Below are 21,514 nucleotides of genomic sequence, written 5' to 3' on the forward strand. Positions count from 1 at the left end.
ATAATAAACAAAGAAAATCTGTGGAGCTTTATGTGGCGCTGGTACATAGTTATTTGTTTTGAGTCCACGTGCTCTGACTATTCTGGTATTTTAATATACACATTCTCATTAGTTAGATGTCCCTGTTTTTTTGCTTTAGGCCACTGAATAACTCCATGCACCCACATTCATTTAATAAAGTCAGATGTTCGAGGGGGGTTTATGAACACAAAGTGCAGATAGTTTGGCAGAGAGAGTTGATTCAGCTTCTGTCAGGTTAGCAGATATACAGTAGGAAGTGCCATTGTATTGTGTTAAATGGGTTAGATTGTGAGGTCTCAGGTTTGGCATTTTCTATTTAGCTGGTGGGAGGAAATAAATGTTCTGTGCAAACAATAGCGAGGCCAACACTGCGCTTTCCACCTGACGGTGTTGTTATCGCCTTTCTACATCCCTACTGACGTGTTTTGAAATGGATTTTAGATTCAGACACTCAGCGTCATTTTTTAGTTTACCCAGCGGACCAATTTATGCATCATATACAGTACAGGCATCTGTGTTGTTATCTAACTAGAAATGATCAGAGTTGCTCTCTTTTGCAAGCATCAGCTTTTATTTTCTTGCGTTCCTCTGAAATGGTGCTCATCTGTCTTTAATAACCCGAAGCTATGATTCACAGACGGCTGTAGTTGAAGCTTGTTGACAGTCAGCACTGTTTGTTGATATGAAAATATACCCAATAATAATGCAAGAGAACCCTATGGATTTCTTAGTACACTTAAATTTTTTTTTAAAGTTTCAGTTAAAAAGGCCATGCCAGTTGAGGACAAAAAAACTAAAAACAAAACCAATCTGCATATAGTTTTGTAAAAAAAAAAATGCTTAGTTTAAATAGTGTGTAAAGGGGGGAGAAACAAATTATGATTATTTACAGATGTTCTTTTTACTTGCTATTGTTCTATAGAACATGGAGTAAGCTTGATTGGACTCTTTATCCTGTTTTAATGATTATCTGGTACCTAAGAGGATGTAGCCTATTAGTAAGTCAAGAACAAAATCTGTGTGAACAGCTGCCAGATAAAAAAAAACACACCAGCACCTTTGTGACTGTTCTTCTCTTGGGGAACTATTAGGTTTTATGATTTGTTGCCAGCACACTGGCTAAATGTGCCAGCAACTGCAGACTGTACAAAGTTTTGCAGAAAGCTTACACAAGCCAATATCTATGTGCTTGTTTGTGTGGCCAGGAAGCAAGGTGAAAAAGTCCTAGAAAGACAAGTTAGGTAAAATCCATGCTCAGCTGGCCTTCTGGGTAATCTGTGCTGACAGGCAGGGCATCCGAGAAACCCGCCAAGCTGACAGGTTGCCCATCCAGCACTGTGTGAGGGACAAGCACACTTGTCAAAGCATATAATGTGCAAAGCTCTTCACTTGAGGGCAGGGATATTTTCTGAGAGAGGAACACATGGAAATCTTAAAAGCAAAGATACTTCATGCAAACGAACAGAAAATTCTCTTTACTGTAGTTATGCATCTCAGATTTTCATGTCCCACTGAAGCCAAAGCCAAAATTCATCACCTATCACGTCACGGCATAACCAGGGTCGGAGATGGGTGTTGAAAGGGTGGCAAAAAAAGCTCTTTGAGCGCCAAGACCTGCAGACATCTGATGACGTTAATTTCACGGCTATAAGTGGCAAAGTGTTAGATTGCTGGCAAAGCGAGCCGCATCCTTTACAAACTGTAATTACGGAGCAAGTGGCAGTGATTTGAACGGGTGGCAGGTGGAGCAGGAGGACAGCCTGTCACCGATCTGTCAGCCAGTCACTGCCACACAGGGCTTGGCTCCGGAAAACGCAGATAATAGTCAACTTACGAGCGGGAGGCAACGTTCACTGAAGAGGAGACATGTGAAAGATGGAGGCAATGTTTTTCAGACAGTCACTCCGGGGTGAGGATTCAAATGAGGAAATGTGAGAAATGCTTTGTGGGTAATTGAGTGAAATAACCACATATGGATCATGAACCGCATGACTGATGAAATTAATATGAATATGGAGGGAAAAAAACCAATGCCTCCAGTGGTATTCAAGCATACGTGAGAAGCATACATAGGAAAGCACTTGTAACAGTTTTTAAAATAGTCTGTTTTATTTAATATACAAATGATATTTGGATGGGTGAACACGTCCACAATAAGGATATAGAAAATGTTTGGTCATCATATGTGTAACTACATAAGGCATACAAAAGACAGCAGGCTACATGACAGCAGCATAGTATAGTACTGCTGGGGACTGGTATTATTATCCCCTACACGGCAATGAAACTGATGTAGTGTGTCTACTGCTATTTTCAGTACTCTGCATTATATGCTGCTCACCCAAAGCATCACATATAGATGTCTTGAGGGGTTTATGCTTATATGCATCATGTGGTTACTTCAGACAGTTAGCCTGGCTGATCCAACAACATAGTTTAAAAAATTTAGAAAGTAGTAATCAGAAACACTCTTGTTAACTGTGTGTTTGGACATTTTTCTTACTAACAAAAAAATAAGAGGATAGATAGATAGATAGAGTAGAATGATAGATAGAATGAGAAAGTGAAATTCGAAGATCATGAGCTGTGGTTTTAATTTCTTCCCTAGAATGAAAATCTATGATATTTTGATGCACTGTAATATATTGGAAGACTCATACTGGGTATATAAATATGACTTTTTTCCACCACAACCAATAACTGTATCTACTGTGCAAACTCATAACAACTTTGTGCAAAATTGTGGAAAAGTGGCTCTTGTTTTCTATAACAAAGCCTCGATATCAGCATTTGTAGATATAAAGTCCAAAAACAACTCAACCCACTGACACCAACACAGCATAGCATTACACAAAGTTCTTTATGTACACAAGTAATGCAACAGATACGTATTTCATATTAAAAAACGCTTATTTTAGGAGTGCACAGATACACAAAATATATCACAAAAGCTTCTCACGTAATCAAACTCAGTGGCCTAGTGTGTGACTGGTAAAAATGAAACATTCTCTGATCAAGTATCCATCTTTATCTTTCCTTTGTTTTAACCCGACATGAATTTGAAGCTACATATAGTGAGTGTAAAGGTTGGCAGTTTTTGTGCCTCAGAGTGGTAAAGGACATGTTGTGCTATGCCTGAGACAATCTGTGCAAATGTTACAGTGAGCTTGTGAAAAGCGCGTCACACCAGGTCCATGAGACATCAAGGGCGTTGAGTCAGATCTGTAAACAACACTGGGTTCTTCTGATACTCTGGGAAGATGGGGTCAAGTCTTCTCTGTAGGTTCAGACACTGCAGTGTGTTGAACTTGTGTCTAGCGGTGCTCTTTTTTAAATCCAAATTTAGTTTAGAGCTTTCAGAAAACAGTGTCTTATCAGCAGTGTTGAGAACTCTGTTATGAAGTCACCAAGGAGTAGATCATACTGGAAGACAGAACAAACAGGCGTTAGTAACTTTGTGTGCAAAAGTTAGACTAGAATAAAAAAACTATTGAGTAAAATCTGATGAATGTTGTTCTGAGTTACTAAAAACTTACACAAGATCTTGGTTGTGGGCCATATTCAAAGTTATTTTGATCTGTTTACTTGAAGGTGGCAAATGAGCTATTTAAAATGCAAATAGAAGAAACACCAGAAGTAGTTTATAACGTCAATCATGCACTCATGATTTCAGTGAGCTGTGTTTAATTAAATCAGTCAAATTTCAGAGTTTATGATTTATCTCAAAGACCAAAGCTGTAGTGAAAGCATCTGATATTAGAAATTCATTGAGATTTGTAAATAACAATCCATTTTACATTATAGATTAAACAGAACAACCAAAAAAAAAAAAAATTCTGAAGAAAATTAGTGCTTTCTTGTGATAGATAAATAGACAGACAGATGGAATTAATTTGAATTGATTTCAGAATATTTTATTACATCACCCCCATCCCTTGCATTGAAATGGGGACTTCTCCCTTTGTGCACGTTACTTTTCGATTCTGATGAAATGAGTTTGTGCCCGTGGGTTCAATCATTCTGTCAGGGAATGGCTTTAATTAGTTCATTTCTCCCTAGCCAAAAACAAACACAAAGATGCATTTTGTCCCCAAATTATCCAGCTGAAACCGCAGCTGGTGGAGGCATGTAAATATAAGGCGAGAGGCTTCAAAGCAGCTGATACTATGGAAAATGACAGCTTCACCAGCTTGAGGATCACTCCAGGCAGGTCATGTATGATATGGATTGTATTTATTTAGAATGCACTGCCATATGTTGATGTATGTTGAATTTCTGTGCTGACTTCACACTAGGGGCCATTGATGTCATGCCAGAATGCTGTCCACAGGCATTAATACATAATAAGGGGTCGCCCTGATAAAAACTGCATAAGCAGTTCTTGGCTCGCTGTGTCTTATTATTTTCAGTGTGTGGGGGTTGGAAAAGTAGCAGCGTGGATCCTTTTATATTCCTTATCTTAAAAAAAAAAAAAGCAGATCTATTGATGCTCTTTGGAAGTATATCACTGCTACATATGCAGCATACTTGACTCTGAAAATGTTTTTCGAATGTTGAGTGTCATGATTTTATTCAGTGCACACAGCTGAAGTCTTATCCCAAATCTAAAGTTGTATTATTAAGGACTGCGGCTTATCTGTGTCCTGAAAACACAATTTTAGTGTTCGTGTTGAAAGTGGTAGATCAATGAAAAATGTATTTTTTAGCTATGATCATAGATATGATCCTGATAGAGCCTGAGGCAAACAATGTTCCTTATGCCTTTGCAATCTTTGTGAAGCTTCAGCACATGAGAACCCGTGAGATGTTCACCCACATCTCTCTTTCACTTCTGTCGGAGTGGCACACTCCTTTCTTGAGTCATTAGGTTTGAATGGTGTTTAGAAAAAAGGAATGAATGAATGCAAACCTACTATTGTAATTGGATGGGTGATGGCCTGGTGTGATGATGTTGGATTTGCAATTGATTCGTAAGATTGATTTGCGAGAGGGAGCACAACATTGTGGAAGGGGTTATTAAGAAGGGTTAGAGTACAAACAAAGTTTGAAGATCAAGCCACAGGGGTTACACTAAGGCAGACAAATAGGCAGCATTCATCAAATCAGATGTTATATAAAAATTTATGCCTTTAAGAAGGTAGCAATAAAAAGTAAACAACTGACCCTTTGCGGGGAGTTTAATTGACAGGTGATCTGACCAATCATATCGTTGAATCTGCCATTTTTGTCCGGCAAACAAACCAGACAGAAGAATAGAACATTGTTGGACTTGAACTTGAAAAGAAGTGTGAATTGAAGTCTTTCCATGGTTGAAACAAGATATCTTCTGATGTTCATTCATGCTCATTTCATGCTATTACTTTACATTAGGAAGTTGTGGCCTAATGGTTAGAGAGTCTGACTTGCAATTCCTCGGGCCGGCAGGAATTGTAGTTGGGGGGAGTGCATGTACAGTGCTCTCTCCACCTTCAATACCACGACTTAGGTGCCCTTGAGCAAGGCATCAAACCCCCAACTGCTCCCCGGGCGCCGCAGCATAAATGGCTGCCCACTGCTCCGGGTGTGTGTTCACTGCTCTGTGTGTGTGCACTTCGGATGGGTTAAATGCAGAGCACAAATTCTGAGTATGGGTCACCATACTTGGCTGAATGTCATGTCACTTTCATAACTAGTAAATATGAAAAGGGGATCAGTTCATGTGCTTATTGAAATGAGGTGCTACGTTGATCTGTCCCGACACATTAAAAAGCCACAAAACTGTATTTATTGGTTGAATTAAAAAAGAAAAGAAAAAAAATAAAAAATTAAAGATGGGTCTTTGTTTTATACCTAAAGTAAAGGTGTGTTGTCAGTGTCGTCTTTGCTCCGCTACATGAGAACATGGTGTGGCGTGAGAGTGCCATGGATTGTCGGACATAGCAACAGTAACAAAGGGGGATGGGACTTTGCAAAGGGTCAATTAGAGGAGGGGTCAAAGATCAAAGTTACAGAGACCATTGGTGGAGACCCTTGCAATATGCTATGAAGGAAATTAAGACCTGTGAATGTTTCACGATGTTTTCACAATTAGACGAAGTTTAAGTAGATAACCACTGAGAATAAAAACTCCAACTCACTACCGTCACTCCTAAGAGTGGATCTGCTTTCAAAAGACTCTGAACCAAAAGGCTGTATTTGTCCTAGAATTTCAATTCCAGAAGCAAACAGCGTTAAATAATGCAGAACATGGCTGGTGCACAACAATTGCCTTTGATCTGACAAAAGGTCATAAGGCCTGTTTGCTGGAAGGGTGAACCTTTGTAGAATATTTGCATTTTTATATGTGTACATTAACATTTAATGTGATGTGATATAGTGTGGAGGAAAAAAGGAATTCAGGAATTCTACCCAAAGGCATGTTGTTGGCGCCATCCAAGTGCGTCCTTGTCAGTTCAAATGCTTGTTAACGTATATATCTCTGCTATGCTATAGGCTTAAGGTAGCTTATACTATAGCAAAGGCACAAACTAAAAAGCATATTTGGCTGTAATGATATAAAAATCAGTGAATAAATTGCACAGAATCTCATTAGTTGGCAGTTAAGTTTGGTTGAGACAACAGCTGGATATCTACTCACCAGTAGAGATAGTAGAAGAATGAGAGGACAAAGAAGGACATCTTGCACCAGGCTTCTTTTTGGCAGAATTTGAGTGTGTCTCCGTTCATGACTGATGCTGGATCGTAGAGAAGCTCCTTAGTGTCTGTGGGGCTGTGAAAGTACCTGCCGAAAATGGGAAAAAAACACGAGCCGGGTAGTGCGTCTTGAAACATTAAGTGAACCTATGTTTTTTACATTGAATTTAATTTAATTGATTATTTTATTAATTTATATGTATTCAGTGTTTAATTTAACTATTTATTTTTAATGCAAAGTTTAGCTTGTCTAAGCATCTTTAATTTAAATATTTCTGTCAATCTTGGCAGTCCTAAATATGGAATATTTAAATATAGTCTGTAATTGTAAGACAAGGAAAAACGTCACCCCGGTGCAATAATTCTATTAGGGAAATCGAAAACAGTCGAAAAGACTTTAAGTGCATTAGGAGGAAAAAAACATGAAAGAATTAGCGCAAAACTGAGGGAAGAACAGACAGACAGTGCATTATAGCAGCATCATCAGATCTGCTATAGAAAGGTATATTTATTACAAGGAAAGCAATAAATCTGATAAGTAAAATTTTTGATAGCAAGATCAACCAGCTAATCAGACATAACTTCATAACAATATTTAAAATCCACTATTACTATTGTAGTGATTAAGTTCAGTGTTTGATCATCCTGTAAAAAACAAACAACAGAACGATCTTTCATATTCTGAGGATGGTGGCAGAAACTGACAACAGCTCTGAACATTCAGTAACAAACCCCCGAAGAAAGATTTAGAGCTCCACTGCAAAATGACTGAAACTCATTTTATCCCAGTTATGATTTCCCCAGTTCTTTCACTGTGTGATGAAACATTCAGTCTGCTATTATTCATCTAGAAAAATTTGGAAGACATATGCGCAGTGACAAGATTATAAAAACACTGTGGCAAGAAGCTTTAATAGGAAAATTAGGAATGGGATTGATCTGGGCATTGATAATAATGATGCATGTAAAGCATCCATAAAAACACCGGTTTACAAGAAAACATTGCATTTTTGATATTTATTCTTTTATTTTTTTGGTTTAGCAAGAAAACTAATATTAACACTTTCTACTTTTACTTATTTAATTGTTTATTTATTTAGAATTTTTTGTTTTGGAGATGATCATTCAGTCAAGCACAGCTGATAATAATAGCTTTTTCTTTTATTTCTCCATAACAATAATTATTTGTTTTGTACTTAAATCATCATAAACTGGAGGTATATTAACATCAGAAGTTTTGCTGTCTATAGAGTCTAGGGGCTGTTTATAGAGTTTATAGAGGCTGTCAAGTGTGATTTCGCAGGACACCTGTTTTAGTGAAAGCTGTCAGGTAGTAGGCACATAGCTTGTTTAAGAGGAGTAAAAGCTGGTTCAGGTGCTCACCTCCATGTGTTGTAGAAGAGCAGAGGGATATTCAGGCCTACAGTAAGCCATTCCTGAGCACACAGGAACATGATACAGAAGAGTCCATGGATAGAGTACTCTGGAAGCACCAACTAAAGAGAACACAGATAAATAACTTTAAATTTTTTTTGATTTTGTCAGTGCTAATAGCCTTGTGGTTAGTGTGCTGACATAATATCAACTGTGCTCGTGGCGACCCGAGTTCCTGTTTCGAGGTCAGGGCAATCTTGCACCCCCGGCTCCACCCAATGCTTTCCAGTCTGCTCTAATAGCCTGTCCATTAAAAGACCCCTTTCCCCCATGTTTTTTTTTTTTTGATGTCAGTGTAGCACCATATTTAATTTTCTAAATAAATTAAAACAAGGCGAGGAATGGAAGTACAGTGCATTCAATGGATTGTACTTTTGAACAACATGCAGATAGTCCAGCTGATGAAATGTCTTTTAAAAAAAAATATTTAAGTAGACAAAAACTCCATAAAACAGTTTTGTTATGTGCTCTAGTGCCTTCATACAGTGTGTGTCATTGTAAAGACTGTAAATCAGTCACTCACAGTCTCGTTTTCATCTTCAATAAATTCAGTATGCCATCTAATCTAATTTCTGTTATCATTAGGGGTGAATCCCTTTAAGAAAGGAACTGACTATTTTATATTCATATCTGTTGCTCTAGAGAAATTTCAGAGATCCGTGAAAATTGAATTGGGTTTCTTTTAAATCAAAAGAGATACAACTATTAATTTTTCAGAGAAATTCTAAGACCTGATGAAATGAAATTAATAAATCGTACTGTATGTGATCACTGGAGTTAACATTACTGTGAGTTTTTGGACATGGTTTATAGGTTATGTTAGATCACCTTCATCTGAGGAAGAACAGAACAATTTTTGGCACCACTGCTGTGCCAGTTTGCTGTAAATGGACAAGAAGGGGATTCTTAGGGCAGTTACTTTGAGCAGTACTTAAGGTTTTTTTACTAAGTATTCTAATACCCAAACAACTTCAGATGTGTTTCCCATTCACAGTGGGGGCAACAATCCCATCAAGCACTGACAAATGAATAAAAACACAATAGCAACAGTTTAACATCAAATAAACCTCAGTTAGACTGTATAGCAAATCGATCGCCAAGTGTAGTTTATATATTTGCAGTATGTAGGACTTAAGGCTTGTAATATTGTAGCCATTAACTCCAGTTTATACCTGACACAGACTAAGGGCTGGCTTCAGTGAATCATTTATCATTTAAGACACAACATCCTAAGGCAAAAACCTTTCCTGTGGCGTCCTTTCACAGCAAGCTAAAGGAAATGTGGTTCAGGCCAACCTTTACGTAAGAGGGCTCATTAAAGTTTGACTTGTCCTAGCTATTTAACCTTATTGGTCCAAAATATTCCATCACCAATACAAAAATACCCTGGATATAAAAAGAAAATGATAAATGCTTAAAAAAAAACTATTATCCTTGTAATTCCTATCTGTGTGCCACATTCATATCTTCATAATGAGAAATATAATGCATAATTTAACCAAAATTACAGAAATGAAAAAAACTTTTACATATTTAGCATGGATTCTAGTAACTCAAACCCTTCCCTTAGTGTATTTATTTGCTTCAAGCTGAGGCTCATGGATTATTTCTTATCTGGATTCTAGCTGAATTGTGAACTGCCGTTGGCAAAGTTTCTCGTCTAAAACTGGCTGAAACTACAACTTTCCTCACTAGAATAAATAATCTTCCTCCAATTGCTTTGCATGGAAGAGTTTGTGCAAATGCAATACTCTAATTAGTAATTCTAATATGTTTCAGTCTTGAACAAAAAAATACATTCAAATTATATATAATGAGCATTGAGTTATGTTTGTAAAACTGCCTTCAAATTTGGCTGTATACTTATCTTATAAAGCAGCATAATTAAGTTGCCTACCTTTCGAAGCGATTTATGTTCACCTATTATGCCTTAAAGTATAGATTTTAAAACAGAGAAACTGAGGGCAGTGATGAATGCTGCATAATCAAGTAAATATGGACTGGCAGCTGGGTTAGGATGGGCCCATCTGGAAGATCAGTCTTTATCTTTTAGACTTCAGGGCTTCTGAACATCTGACTTACTTTAGCCACAATATTTTGTCCTTCATTTCAGAGGCACACATAAACAAAAACAGCAATTTTGTGGTGATTTTGTGTGTGATATTTATGTGCCATTAACTTTTAATCAGCAGGCCAGCTGTGACACTTAAGCCAGCATTAAATATAAATCTGCATAAATAAAGCCATATTATGGGATCAATTTGAATAAAAAGTAAAGAACTTTCTATCTTGAACATTGCAGATGTCATGTTAAAAGTAAGGTTGTATTATAAGTGTCTCAGAGTTTATGTATGTTAATGGGTTTAAACTCGTTTGCCCCCTAGATTTTGGACTGTATATCAACCACTTTCTTGCATTTTGCTGACTCTTCTCACTTGATGCTTTTGATGCACATATTTAACCATCCAGGAGGAGCTAATTTCTCCAACATTTTTTCTATAGCTGAATGATAATTACAAGGCTGTGGCTGAGGAGCTTTGAGTGCTTTAAGTGTAACTTTTAAAGTTGCCTTCCCAAGGGAATCACAAGCACCTCTTCGGAGTATTGTCACCTAATGAGGTCTGTTGTGGCTTTTGTGCTTTTGACTGTGGACATTCCGTCTCGCTCACTTGCTCTCTAACCTTCTGTTCCTATCAAACTCTCACCAGCCTGCCACTGCATGTCTCTCCAATTAACACGTCTTACTACTAATGACATGTCCACCATTAGCATTAGTGCAGAATGGAGTGGGCACCAAACCTGTAGATACCGCTTTAATAAGGCGATGGGTCTTGAGACTGTTTATATTAAGAATGGAGATAAAAAAGGAATGGAAAAGTACCATTGATAACATTACATTTTTGTGGCAGAGATCTGACCACAGGAATATAGGGGTTGACATACAGTAACTATAAATAATTTCATATATGTTCAGAAACCATTCCCTTTTCACATTCACTTATTACAATGAAAAATCTGGCTGCGATCTCAGCTTTGCAGCAGCAAAATGTTCTCAGCTTTAACAGATCAGAAGAGCTGCTAGCCTCCAATTACTGTCTTTCTCTTTCAGCAGCAGGCAATAATTAACTGCAGCAAAGAATTATACATATTTTCTCTTTAAAGAACGATGAACATGACACTAGATAGCATAAGAACTGGCTCTCCATTTAACTATTCAGATTGTTATTATCACCATTCTGGATAATGTATGGCTGTGTGTGGCACCCTTCCAGGTAAAAAATAAAGAAATGATAATTTATCAAAATTAAGCAGTGTTAAACTGATGTTTGGCAATGGAAATACTGTTATACCTAATGCACTAAGAGAGATTTTATTAATTTATTTTTTATTTCCTAAAATAGGTTTGATTGACTTGAATTTCACAAACAGGCATAATTTCTTTTTCAATAAATAAATATATAATGTTAAATAACTGAATAAACTGAAAGTAAAGATAACACATTTTTCATTGTAATAAATAATATTTTTTAATAAATATAGATCTATATCTGCATATAAACAATAAATATTTTGTAGTACGCTGAAAATCAGTTTAGAAACCATTTCACTCAAATTGCTATTAAATTTAACACATAAAACAACACATTTTTAAAATTAAATGTTACATAAGTAGTAGCAGTAACTGTATGTTTTTTTTAATTTTTAATTTTATAATTTTTTTTTACATAAATTGTGCTCGGTTTTATTTACAACTTTAAACATACATTATGCTGTTTCTAAAATACTGAAATATAATTTCTGTCAGAATAAAACAATATATATTGATATAAATTAATTGAATAATAAATGAAGACTTCAGATGCAAAACCCCCAAAAATTCCATCTTAGATTTTACTTTTAAATGAGCATTTTTATTAGGTTCCTTTTGGAAATAAGGCATTCAATAATGGACAAATTGCCTTTTCATTGCAGTTAAAGTTAAATTAATAAACCTAATAAAACTGAATAAAAAGACTCATTTAAAAGTGTTTCTGTAGCTCAATTGGTAGAGTATTGTGTTATCAAGCGCAAGGTTGGGGTTCGATTCCCCGGGAACACATGATAGGTAAAAATTGATAGCCTGAATGCACTGTAAGTCGCTTTGGATAAAAGCGTCTGCTAAATGCATAAATTTAATTTAAAAGAAAAAAAATCTCTTAGGTTTTTCCATATTTGCATATTTTGCAAATATTAAACTTATGAAACTTATTCACATTCTCATTCTCATAGTAATGAATGTGAAAGAGAATGGTTACTTTACATTAATAATATCTATTATTAACAAATAATATTTAGTTTATGTATTAATATATTATGCATTGTTTCTAAAATACTGTAAAACATTTCTGTCAGAAGAAAAAAAAATACATAAAAAAATATCAATTAATTAAATAATAAATAATAAACTTAATTGAAAAATATTTAGTTTGCCAGTAATTAAGCTGAAAGAGAAGGTTACTGAAAATATTAACAAAAAGTTATTGGAATTTATATTCATTCTTGCGGCAGTATTATGGTTTGTTTCTGCAATCCTGCTTTATCCATTCTGTGTGCAATAATAATGTGAATTCATTGAATAATCTAAGTGCATAAAGGAACGTAACACTTTTAAACAATCAGTCTCGCAAAAAAACAAAAAACCATAATAAATATGCAAATGTACATTACCCTTGGGTAGGAGCGAATGACGTCAAGCTGGAAGGGCTACACTAATTGAAAGTTATAGTGGAAGATTGTGATTTTGAGGGCCAGAGTTAATTATACCACAGATGAGCAGCAGCATCACTGCCACACCTCTGCTGAGAGCACGTTGTCTCAGAGGCTGGTGACAGGCTAATAGGCCCCTGCTGCCCTCTACACCCATGTCTCAGACCTAACAAGATGCATACAGAGACCAGATACTGTCTGATTACCAGCCAGATGTTGCTATTTTTAAAGGCCACAAAGGAGAATGCTCTTTTCTCCTACAGCGACAGGCTGGCTACAAGAGGCTTGATAACAAAGGTTTATTTTAAACCGTGGTTTTCTTTGTGAAAAGAGTTTAGCATATACATCACAAGCTAATAAATTCTCAAGCAAGTTTCCATTTTTCATTATACACGACCAATCTAGGCAGCTCATGCAAATTCATTTGCGGGCTACGCCTCGGCAGCAGTAGTTTAGTCTCTGTACTGAACTGTTTGATGACGGCTGGGATGCTTTTGGCTAGGTAGATTCAGAACAGCGCAATAAAGGCCCCTCCTCGTTCTCTGCCCTGAACCCTTTGATGGCAAATGGAGCTTTTCCTCCAGGCAGAGGCAGGATTTCTTGCTGCGCCCCCAAATATATCAGTGTAGGGTGTGAAAAAGAAAAATCACATTTCCTGCTCTAATGAGATAAGGATTGCTTGGAAAAGTCATAAGAGCGAGACTACAGTAAGTTTGGGGTGAAACACAGCAGTCTACAAATCTGAAATGAGGTTTGTTATTACTTATGCTTGACAAAATCTCAATCTCTTAACAAGGCCTATGTTGTCACCATCATAGAAATAATTGGGTATATTTTGTGTATGCATGTGTTTAAAAATGCATATACACTACCAGTCTTGGTCAAGGTTTGATCAGTTGTTTTTTATTATTTTTTTTTAAGAATTCTCTTCTGCTTACCAATCCTCCATTTATTTGATCCAAAAATGTACAAATGTTTAAATATTTTTCCTATGTAATGCAACTGTTTTTTGTTTGAACATAGTTTAAAATATAATTTATTCCTGTAATTTCAAAGCTGAGTTTTAGCATCATTACTCCAGTCACATGATCCTTCAGAAATCATTCTAATATTCTGATTTGCTACTCAAAAAAACATTTATTATTTATAATTATTATTAAGTTTCTTTGATGAAAAGAAACTACAGAAAAACAGTATTTAGCTTAAATAGAAATTTTTTGTAACATTATAAATGTCTTTATAATAACATTTTGGATCAATTTTAAGCATGCTTGCTAAAAAAGTATTAATTTCTATAATTCTATAAATTCCACCCAAATGTATTATGTATTTATTTTATCTTTGGTTGATGTTCAGGCAACCTGTTTGAAAACAATCAGCATTCTGCAATTCCATTTGGTGCAAAAAGTACACTGTTCAGCAATGACAAGGTTCTTATTGTGGTAATCTGACAAGATGCAACGTCACAGATCTCAGACCCTGGGTTCAAAAAAAGTCTCATCAGATGTTTAATGCTCTGTCATATCTCGAATTATGTGTATCAGCATGTACCCGAACATCATTAGGATAGTTTCCAAAGAGATATGCATATCATACAGGTCTTTCATAAATGATCCTCTGCCTTTCAGTTCCACTTTGTCATTTCCATTTATCGCAAATTCTGTCCAAATGCCTTTGGTGATGAATGCAAGTGTGAAGTGGAATGATGAGAGGACAGAAACGTTTGTACTGCAACATCAAAAAGTAGCTTCCCGTTTGAAGAACAAACACACAGCGTTGGCGACCACAGGGGATTATGCCACACTCCCCCAGCGGACGCCTCTGATTGGCTGCTGCATATTGACCTTGACCTTCAGAGTTAGACGGAAAAGCTTAGCTTAAGAGAAAGACAGGGTCAAAACAATGATGGTAAACTGCAGGGACAGAACTTCACAGAAAAATGAAAATATTTCTATTCATAGATACAGCACAGAACTGTTGAATTATGATGATGATGAAATCATTTAGAATACATTCAGAGAGTCATATTTTTGGAGGCACAAATACAAAGTAGATTTTTTAAATTAAACTATTTTTACGTGGAGTGACAACCAATAGCTGAACAGATAATCTTTTTAATAAACCAAATGAATAAAACAAAAATACAACCTAATAATACACTATCATTCTTTTTTATTTAGCAAAAGTCACAGTTAAAATATGTATAATGTTACAAAAGATTTAGATTTCAAATAAATGCAATTTTTTTTAAACATTCTATTCATTAAAGGAACCATTAGGCAGCACAGCTGTTTTGATAATAAGTCATTTTTTCAAGTTTATTGAACACCAAATATAAAAAAGTATATTTGAATAGTTTTTGAAGGACTGAAGACTGGAATAATGCTGCAGAAAATTCAGCTTTGCCATCAAAGAAATGAATGAACAAATATAAAACAGTTAATTTAAAATTATATTGATATTGGATAAACTTACAGTTACTTTATTTACAGTATACTGTATTTTTTATCAATAATCAATAAATGCATCGATAAATAATCAATAAATGTGTGTGTGTGTTGGTTTGTTACAAACAAATACACTCTGTATAAATATATATACATTTATTAAAGTGTAAGGTATCTAAATGATTTACAGTGGGTACTGAAAGTATTCAGACCCCCTTAAATTTGTCCCTCTTTGTTATATCGCAGCCTGAAATATCACATGGTCCTAAGTTTTCAGACCCTTTGCTGTGACACTCAAATATTTAACTCAGGTGCTGTCCATTTCTTCTGATCATCCTTGAGATGGTTCTACACCTTCATTTGAGTCCAGCTGTGTTTGATTATACTGATTGGACTTGATTAGGAAAGCCACACTCTTGGTGAGAGACGTAAAGAAGAACCCAAAGATCACTGTGGCGGAGCTCCAGAGATGCAGTCAGGAGATGGGAGAAAGTTGTAGAAAGTCAACCATCACTGCAGCCCTCCACCAGTCGGGGCTTTATGGCAGAGTGGCCCAATGGAAGCCTCTCCTCAGTGCAAGACACATGAAAGCCCCCATGGAGTTTGCTAAAAAACACCTGAAGGATTCTCTGGTCTGATGAGACCAAGATAGAACTTTTGGCCTTAATTCTAAGCAGTATGTGTGGAGAAAACCAGGCACTGCTCATCACCTGTCCAATACAGTCCCAACAGTGAAGCATGGTGGTGGCAGCATCATACTGTGGGGGTGTTTTTCAGCTGCAGGGACAGGACGACTGGTTGCAATTGAGGGAAAGATGAATTCGGCCAAGTATAGGGATATCCTGGACAAAAACCTTCTCCAGAGTGCTCAGGACCTCAGACTGGGCCGAAGGTTCACCTTCCAACAAGACAATGACCCTAAGCACACAGCTAAAATAATGAAGGAGTGGCTTCACAACAACTCTGTGACTGTTCATGAATGGCCCAGCCAGAGCCCTGACTTAAACCCCAATTGAGCATCTCTGGAGAGACCTGAAAATGGCTGTCCACCAACGTTTACCATCCAACCTAACAGAACTGGAGAGGATCTGCAAGAGGAATGGCAGAGGATACCCAAATCCAGGTGTGAAAAACTTGTTGCATCTTTCCCAAAAAGACTCATGGCTGTATTGGATCAAAAGGGTGCTTCTACTTAATACTGCGCAAAGGGTCTGAATACTTAGTAAATTAATAAATGTGCAAAAATGTCAACAATTCTATGTTTTTCTGTCAATATGGGGTGCTGTGTGTACATTAATGAGGAAAAAATTAACTTAAAGGGATAGTTCACTCTCAAATTAAATTTTGGTATGTTTTAGCTTACCTCAAGGACATCCAAGATGTAGGTTTCTTTGTTTCCGCAGTATTTCCCATTTTGATATTTTTAGGTCAAACCGTTCTTGTCTGTGACTCATATAATGGAGGTCTATGGTCACCACCTCAAAGAGCAGGCACAGAGGATTCCAAATTAAACAATTCCCCATCATAAGTACACACCGATGACCTAAGACACGAAACGAGCGGTTTATGTAAGAAAACGAACAGTATTTATATCGTTTTTACCACTTGTACACAACCACGTCCAACTGATCTGAGTGCGCGAGCGCTTCCTGATGTGACGTGCGCGCGCGCTCTGGCTTAGTCTGCGCAAGCGCGGAGAGCGCCGGAAGTGATCTCTCGCGCGTGTACATCACTCATTGTTTACACTTACTGTCTATGTTTTACACAGAGATTTCAGAAGTGTTACCTTTCACTGTGAAGATCTAAACATATTTAGATTTACAGGAAATTGCAATGGAAGAGGATTTCAATATATCCATAGACAACGTTTAATTTTTTTCACAACCATATTTATTTGAACCAGAATACACAGAACAAGTACTCAGGAGCGATCCGCTCCAGCAACACGTCTTCAAGCCTCAGAGAGACAAAGATCTCTTCAAAATTGGTGGTGTTTTACTAGCAAGTGTTGTGAGATGCCAACAGAAGTGGAGAGCATATGTTGTCATGAATGGAACAACTACAGGACGACAACGAGGACATTGACAGTATCGCATCACACACCTGTCTGACTGAAGATCCTGAGTTTTCTCCGCTGTTGAGACGCATCGTTTTGCACGTTGTGTTTAGTTTGCCACGTATAAACTGGAGGCGAGGTCCAATGCCAGAGGGACCCAATGGCACGCTGTCAATAGAGTGAGTAATGTGTTGTATTTTTATTATAATCGCAACGATTGTAGGGTGCATTATAAACAAATTAATTAATTACAATTACTGCATTATATTTCAGACAGTGCAGATTGGTGGTGTATCGTGTGGTAAACAGTAAACAATGAGTGACGTTCATGCGCGAGAGATCACTTCCAGCGCTCTCCGTGCTTGCGCAGACTAAGCCAGAGCGTGCGCGCACGTCACATCAGGAAGCACTCGTGCACTCAGATCAGTTGGACGTGGTTGTGTACAAGAGGTAAAAACGATATAAATACTGTTCTTTTTCTTACACAAACAGCTGGTTTCATGTCTTAGGTCATCAATGTGTACTTACGATGGGGAATTGTTTAATTTGGACTCCTCTGTGCCTGCTATTTGAGGTGGTGACCATAGACCTCCATTATATGAGTCACAGACAAGAACGGTTTGACCTAAAAATATCAAAATGGGAAATACTGTGGAAACAAAGAAACCTACATCTTGGATGTCCTTGAGGTAAGCTAAAACATACCAAAATTTAATTTGAGAGTGAACTATCCCTTTAAATGATTTAAGCAAATGGCTGCAATATAACAAAGTGAAAAATGTAAGGTTGTGTAAAAATATGCTGGTGCTTTGCAAGGAAACTTTGCGTGACTCAGCATAAGTTTGTCTGACAGAATCTAAGTTGACTGACTCACCATTCCTTTCTCTCTCTCTCTCTCTTTTTTAATCCAGACATTTTGGTGAATACACACAATGACACTGAGGCCAAAAACTGACATTTATACCGGGCTAACAAAAATGAGAAAATGTGCATGTTTGTTTTTCAGCTGTGAAAAATACTCTGCACCTTTAGTGGGAGAAAATAAATGATCTCATGCTAGCTTTTGTCACCCTAGCGTTGAATACCTGTGAGCATAATGTCTCATTCTGGAAAGATGCACAATTCACAGATTCACTCTGCAATAAAATTGTCTCACTGACAAAAACTCTGCTAGGTATATGTTTATTCTCCTATGCACAAATATATTAAACTTTCTTACTTGCTGAGTAAAGAGACACCATCTGTTATAGGACTACCTGTTCAGAATGAAAATGCACTATTGTTTATTTACTCTCTGGCTTGATTCTGACAAATTATCACTGTGCTCATGTCAGTCATAGCAAAGACACTGTGGCCCATTGGGAAGCGATAAGAGCCTTAAGCTAATGTTTACAACCAAGATAATTAATAATGATAATAAATGACAAACAAACCACATGCCCTGTGTACATGAAGACCCCAACCGAAAAACAAAGACGGAGGGGGAAACAGCTAGCATTAAAAACATTCGTTGCCTTTAAATGTGGTTTGTTCAATCACAAGCTATAAACTGTTTATAAATGATGTGTCTGTAAAATTAAAGGCAATTCAGCTCAAGTCACCATTGTGGACTCTGCTTGGATAAGTGTTTTTGTCAGGAAGTGTTTTCTTTTTCATTTGCAGTCAGGTGAAACTGAGTGACAGCGGAAACCTTTTCTGCAAAGTGCACATGCACACGGAGCAGCTGGGACTCTAGACGAGCCTCATACCTTCAGACATATTACTCTTAAAGGTGTTTTGCTGATGTTGGCATAATATATATATATTCCCTCTGTAACTTGGATAGTGCTTGGATTCAAATATTTAAACACATAGAATGAGCTCAGTTTCACATGTAGGTGTGGGAAACACTTTATAATACCTTTAATTAATAAATTCTCCAATATAGCCATATATAACCGTGCATATATTGCAGCATACTGAAAAATGTAAGCACTAGTTTCCAGTATAATATAATATAATATAATATAATATAATATAATATAATATAATATAATATAATATAATATAATATAATATAATATAATATAATATAATATAATATAATATAATATAATATAATATACAGTACACGTCCCCTTTAATGCTCAGTAAAGTTGTCAATCAGGATGGGTTTAACTTTAACCCCCACCCCCCACAGATAAAGACGTTACATACCTTTCTCAGCAGGCAACAGATCCTCTCAATATTTCGAAGTCTTTCACGCTGTTAAGAGAAATAAATATCTGTTAAATCTCCCATAACACCTAAAATGCCAGTCTCAAGGACAAAACCGGTATGAAGGCCACACATGTGATGCATCAAAGAAGCAGGAGTAGTCAATTTTAACTAGGCTTAAACGTGTATATGCATTGACACAATAGGTGTCTGCGGCACAGAATTTATTGCTTTTATGGCAGTACTTATGGCTTTGACATGCAATGCTGCCTAAGGGGCCGTTCACATATCGCGTGTTTTGCGCGCTCAAGTTCGTTATTTCCAATGTAGGCGCCCGTTTTTTCCAGGCGCGTCCGCACCGCATCGAGTTAAAAACATCTCAACTTTTCAGAATGCCGCAAGCAAGCGCACCGCGGGTCATGTGACAAGAACTCTCCAGGGAACAGTGTTTCAAAATGTATTTTTTATTTATACAAGCCCAGACATAGAAGTTTATGGTTTATCATAAATGTGTGCAATGGAAGATCTAGGAGATCTTTATGCCTTTTCTGTCATATATGCACTATGGAATAATTTTTCATATTTGAAGCACAAAAAGCAACAGAACTCAATAGGAGGCATGTATGGATATGGATGTATGTTAAGGCACAAATAAATCTTACATGAGTAACACAGAAGAAAAATGGCAGCACTTTGCCTTAAAAGTGTTAGTTAATCAGTTGACACACACACACACACACACACACACACACACACACACACACACACACACACACACACACACACACACACACACACACACACACACACATACTTTCATTTGTGGTTTACAGGGACTCTCCATAGGCATAATGGTTTTTATACTGTACAAACAGTATTTTCTATTGCCCTACACCAACCCCACACCTAAACTACCCATTACAGAAAAGTACTGGCAATTTTTGAATTTCATAAGACATGAATTTTGTATGTTTTTTTTAAAGCATTTTGCTTTACAGGGACACAGGAAGTGTTCTCATAAACCTTGCTTACGTTGTAGTACCCATGTCATTAAACACATATACCATACATACACACCACATATATACCAGTACAAACATACACAAACTAATGATGATGCTGTAGCCTATTCTTTTCCCATTTGTTTTTACATGTACAAATGATTTTCAGACAGAAGAAATTTTATTTTTATTTAATTTTTTTTTTTTTACACTGTATTCCAGATACATGGGAGAAAAACGTTGTATTAACCTTATTTCTCATTTAATATAAGATGTATCCAGGGTCAAATAATATGCAGTATAATATATTGAAGAAAAAAAACTTGCCTGATTAAATATATTAACATAATATAATTAAATGTAATAAATTACATTAATATATTTATTCAAAATGTATATATTACTAATTAAAACAGTTTTACTACAATGATCTTGTAATATATTTATCAAAGACACAAATAATTCCACTAGTAAAAAATGTTGCATTGCGCTTATTTGATGAATTTGTGAAAAGTAATTGATATGCAACTATTTTCCCAAAGTTTCCTCAGTGCATTTTTAAACAGTTTTTTCAAGGCTTTGATTGGCAACCTCCCACTCTCTTGTTCCAGCACACAGCTGTGTTTCAGAGATTACACCAAACATCCATGAAAGTTGCACTCAACTCTCAGCCTATTTTTGGACCGCACCTCATTTTAGTTCATCCAAATTTGCTTAAGATATTTTTTCACACCATTCCTCCTCAACAACAGCATGCAAATATATTCAACTGGCAGCTATAGCGACTGGAGATAACTGCAGCCATATCAGCACTTTTAATTAGCAGGCAATTAGACTTAGCTCCCTTTGAAATATTCGTCAGGGTAAATTCTGCCTGACAAGTGCTGGCATACAGTATAAACAATATATTAAATATAGGACAAGAGTCAATACAGCAGTGA

At 36.5% G+C, this 21,514-nt stretch overlaps 1 protein-coding gene across 5 annotated transcripts in view; it reads right to left on the reverse strand.

Annotated features, from left to right (window-relative positions):
* Nucleotides 1-2,581: 2,581 nt before the first annotated feature.
* The window catches only part of LOC132106606 (protein cornichon homolog 3-like), a 28,406-nt gene continuing 9,473 nt past the window's right edge, over nucleotides 2,582-21,514 (reverse strand). The window contains exons 3-7 of one of the 5 annotated variants that reach the window (XM_059512440.1): nucleotides 19,573-19,620; nucleotides 8,077-8,189; nucleotides 6,638-6,784; nucleotides 3,558-3,624; nucleotides 2,582-3,444 (exon numbers count right to left, since the gene is read on the reverse strand). In XM_059512440.1, coding sequence (XP_059368423.1) covers nucleotides 3,603-3,624; nucleotides 6,638-6,784; nucleotides 8,077-8,189; nucleotides 19,573-19,620 — 330 coding nt within the window. In that variant the 3' untranslated portion in view covers nucleotides 2,582-3,444; nucleotides 3,558-3,602. Of the gene's footprint in view, nucleotides 3,445-3,557; nucleotides 3,625-5,692; nucleotides 6,545-6,637; nucleotides 6,785-8,076; nucleotides 8,190-19,572; nucleotides 19,621-21,514 lie in introns of those variants that run through there. The other 4 variants (XM_059512439.1, XM_059512438.1, XM_059512437.1 and 1 more) reach the window with 4 other exon arrangements.

This window comes from Carassius carassius, chromosome 27 (genome assembly GCF_963082965.1).
Source record: "Carassius carassius chromosome 27, fCarCar2.1, whole genome shotgun sequence".
Taxonomy (NCBI): domain Eukaryota; kingdom Metazoa; phylum Chordata; class Actinopteri; order Cypriniformes; family Cyprinidae; genus Carassius; species Carassius carassius.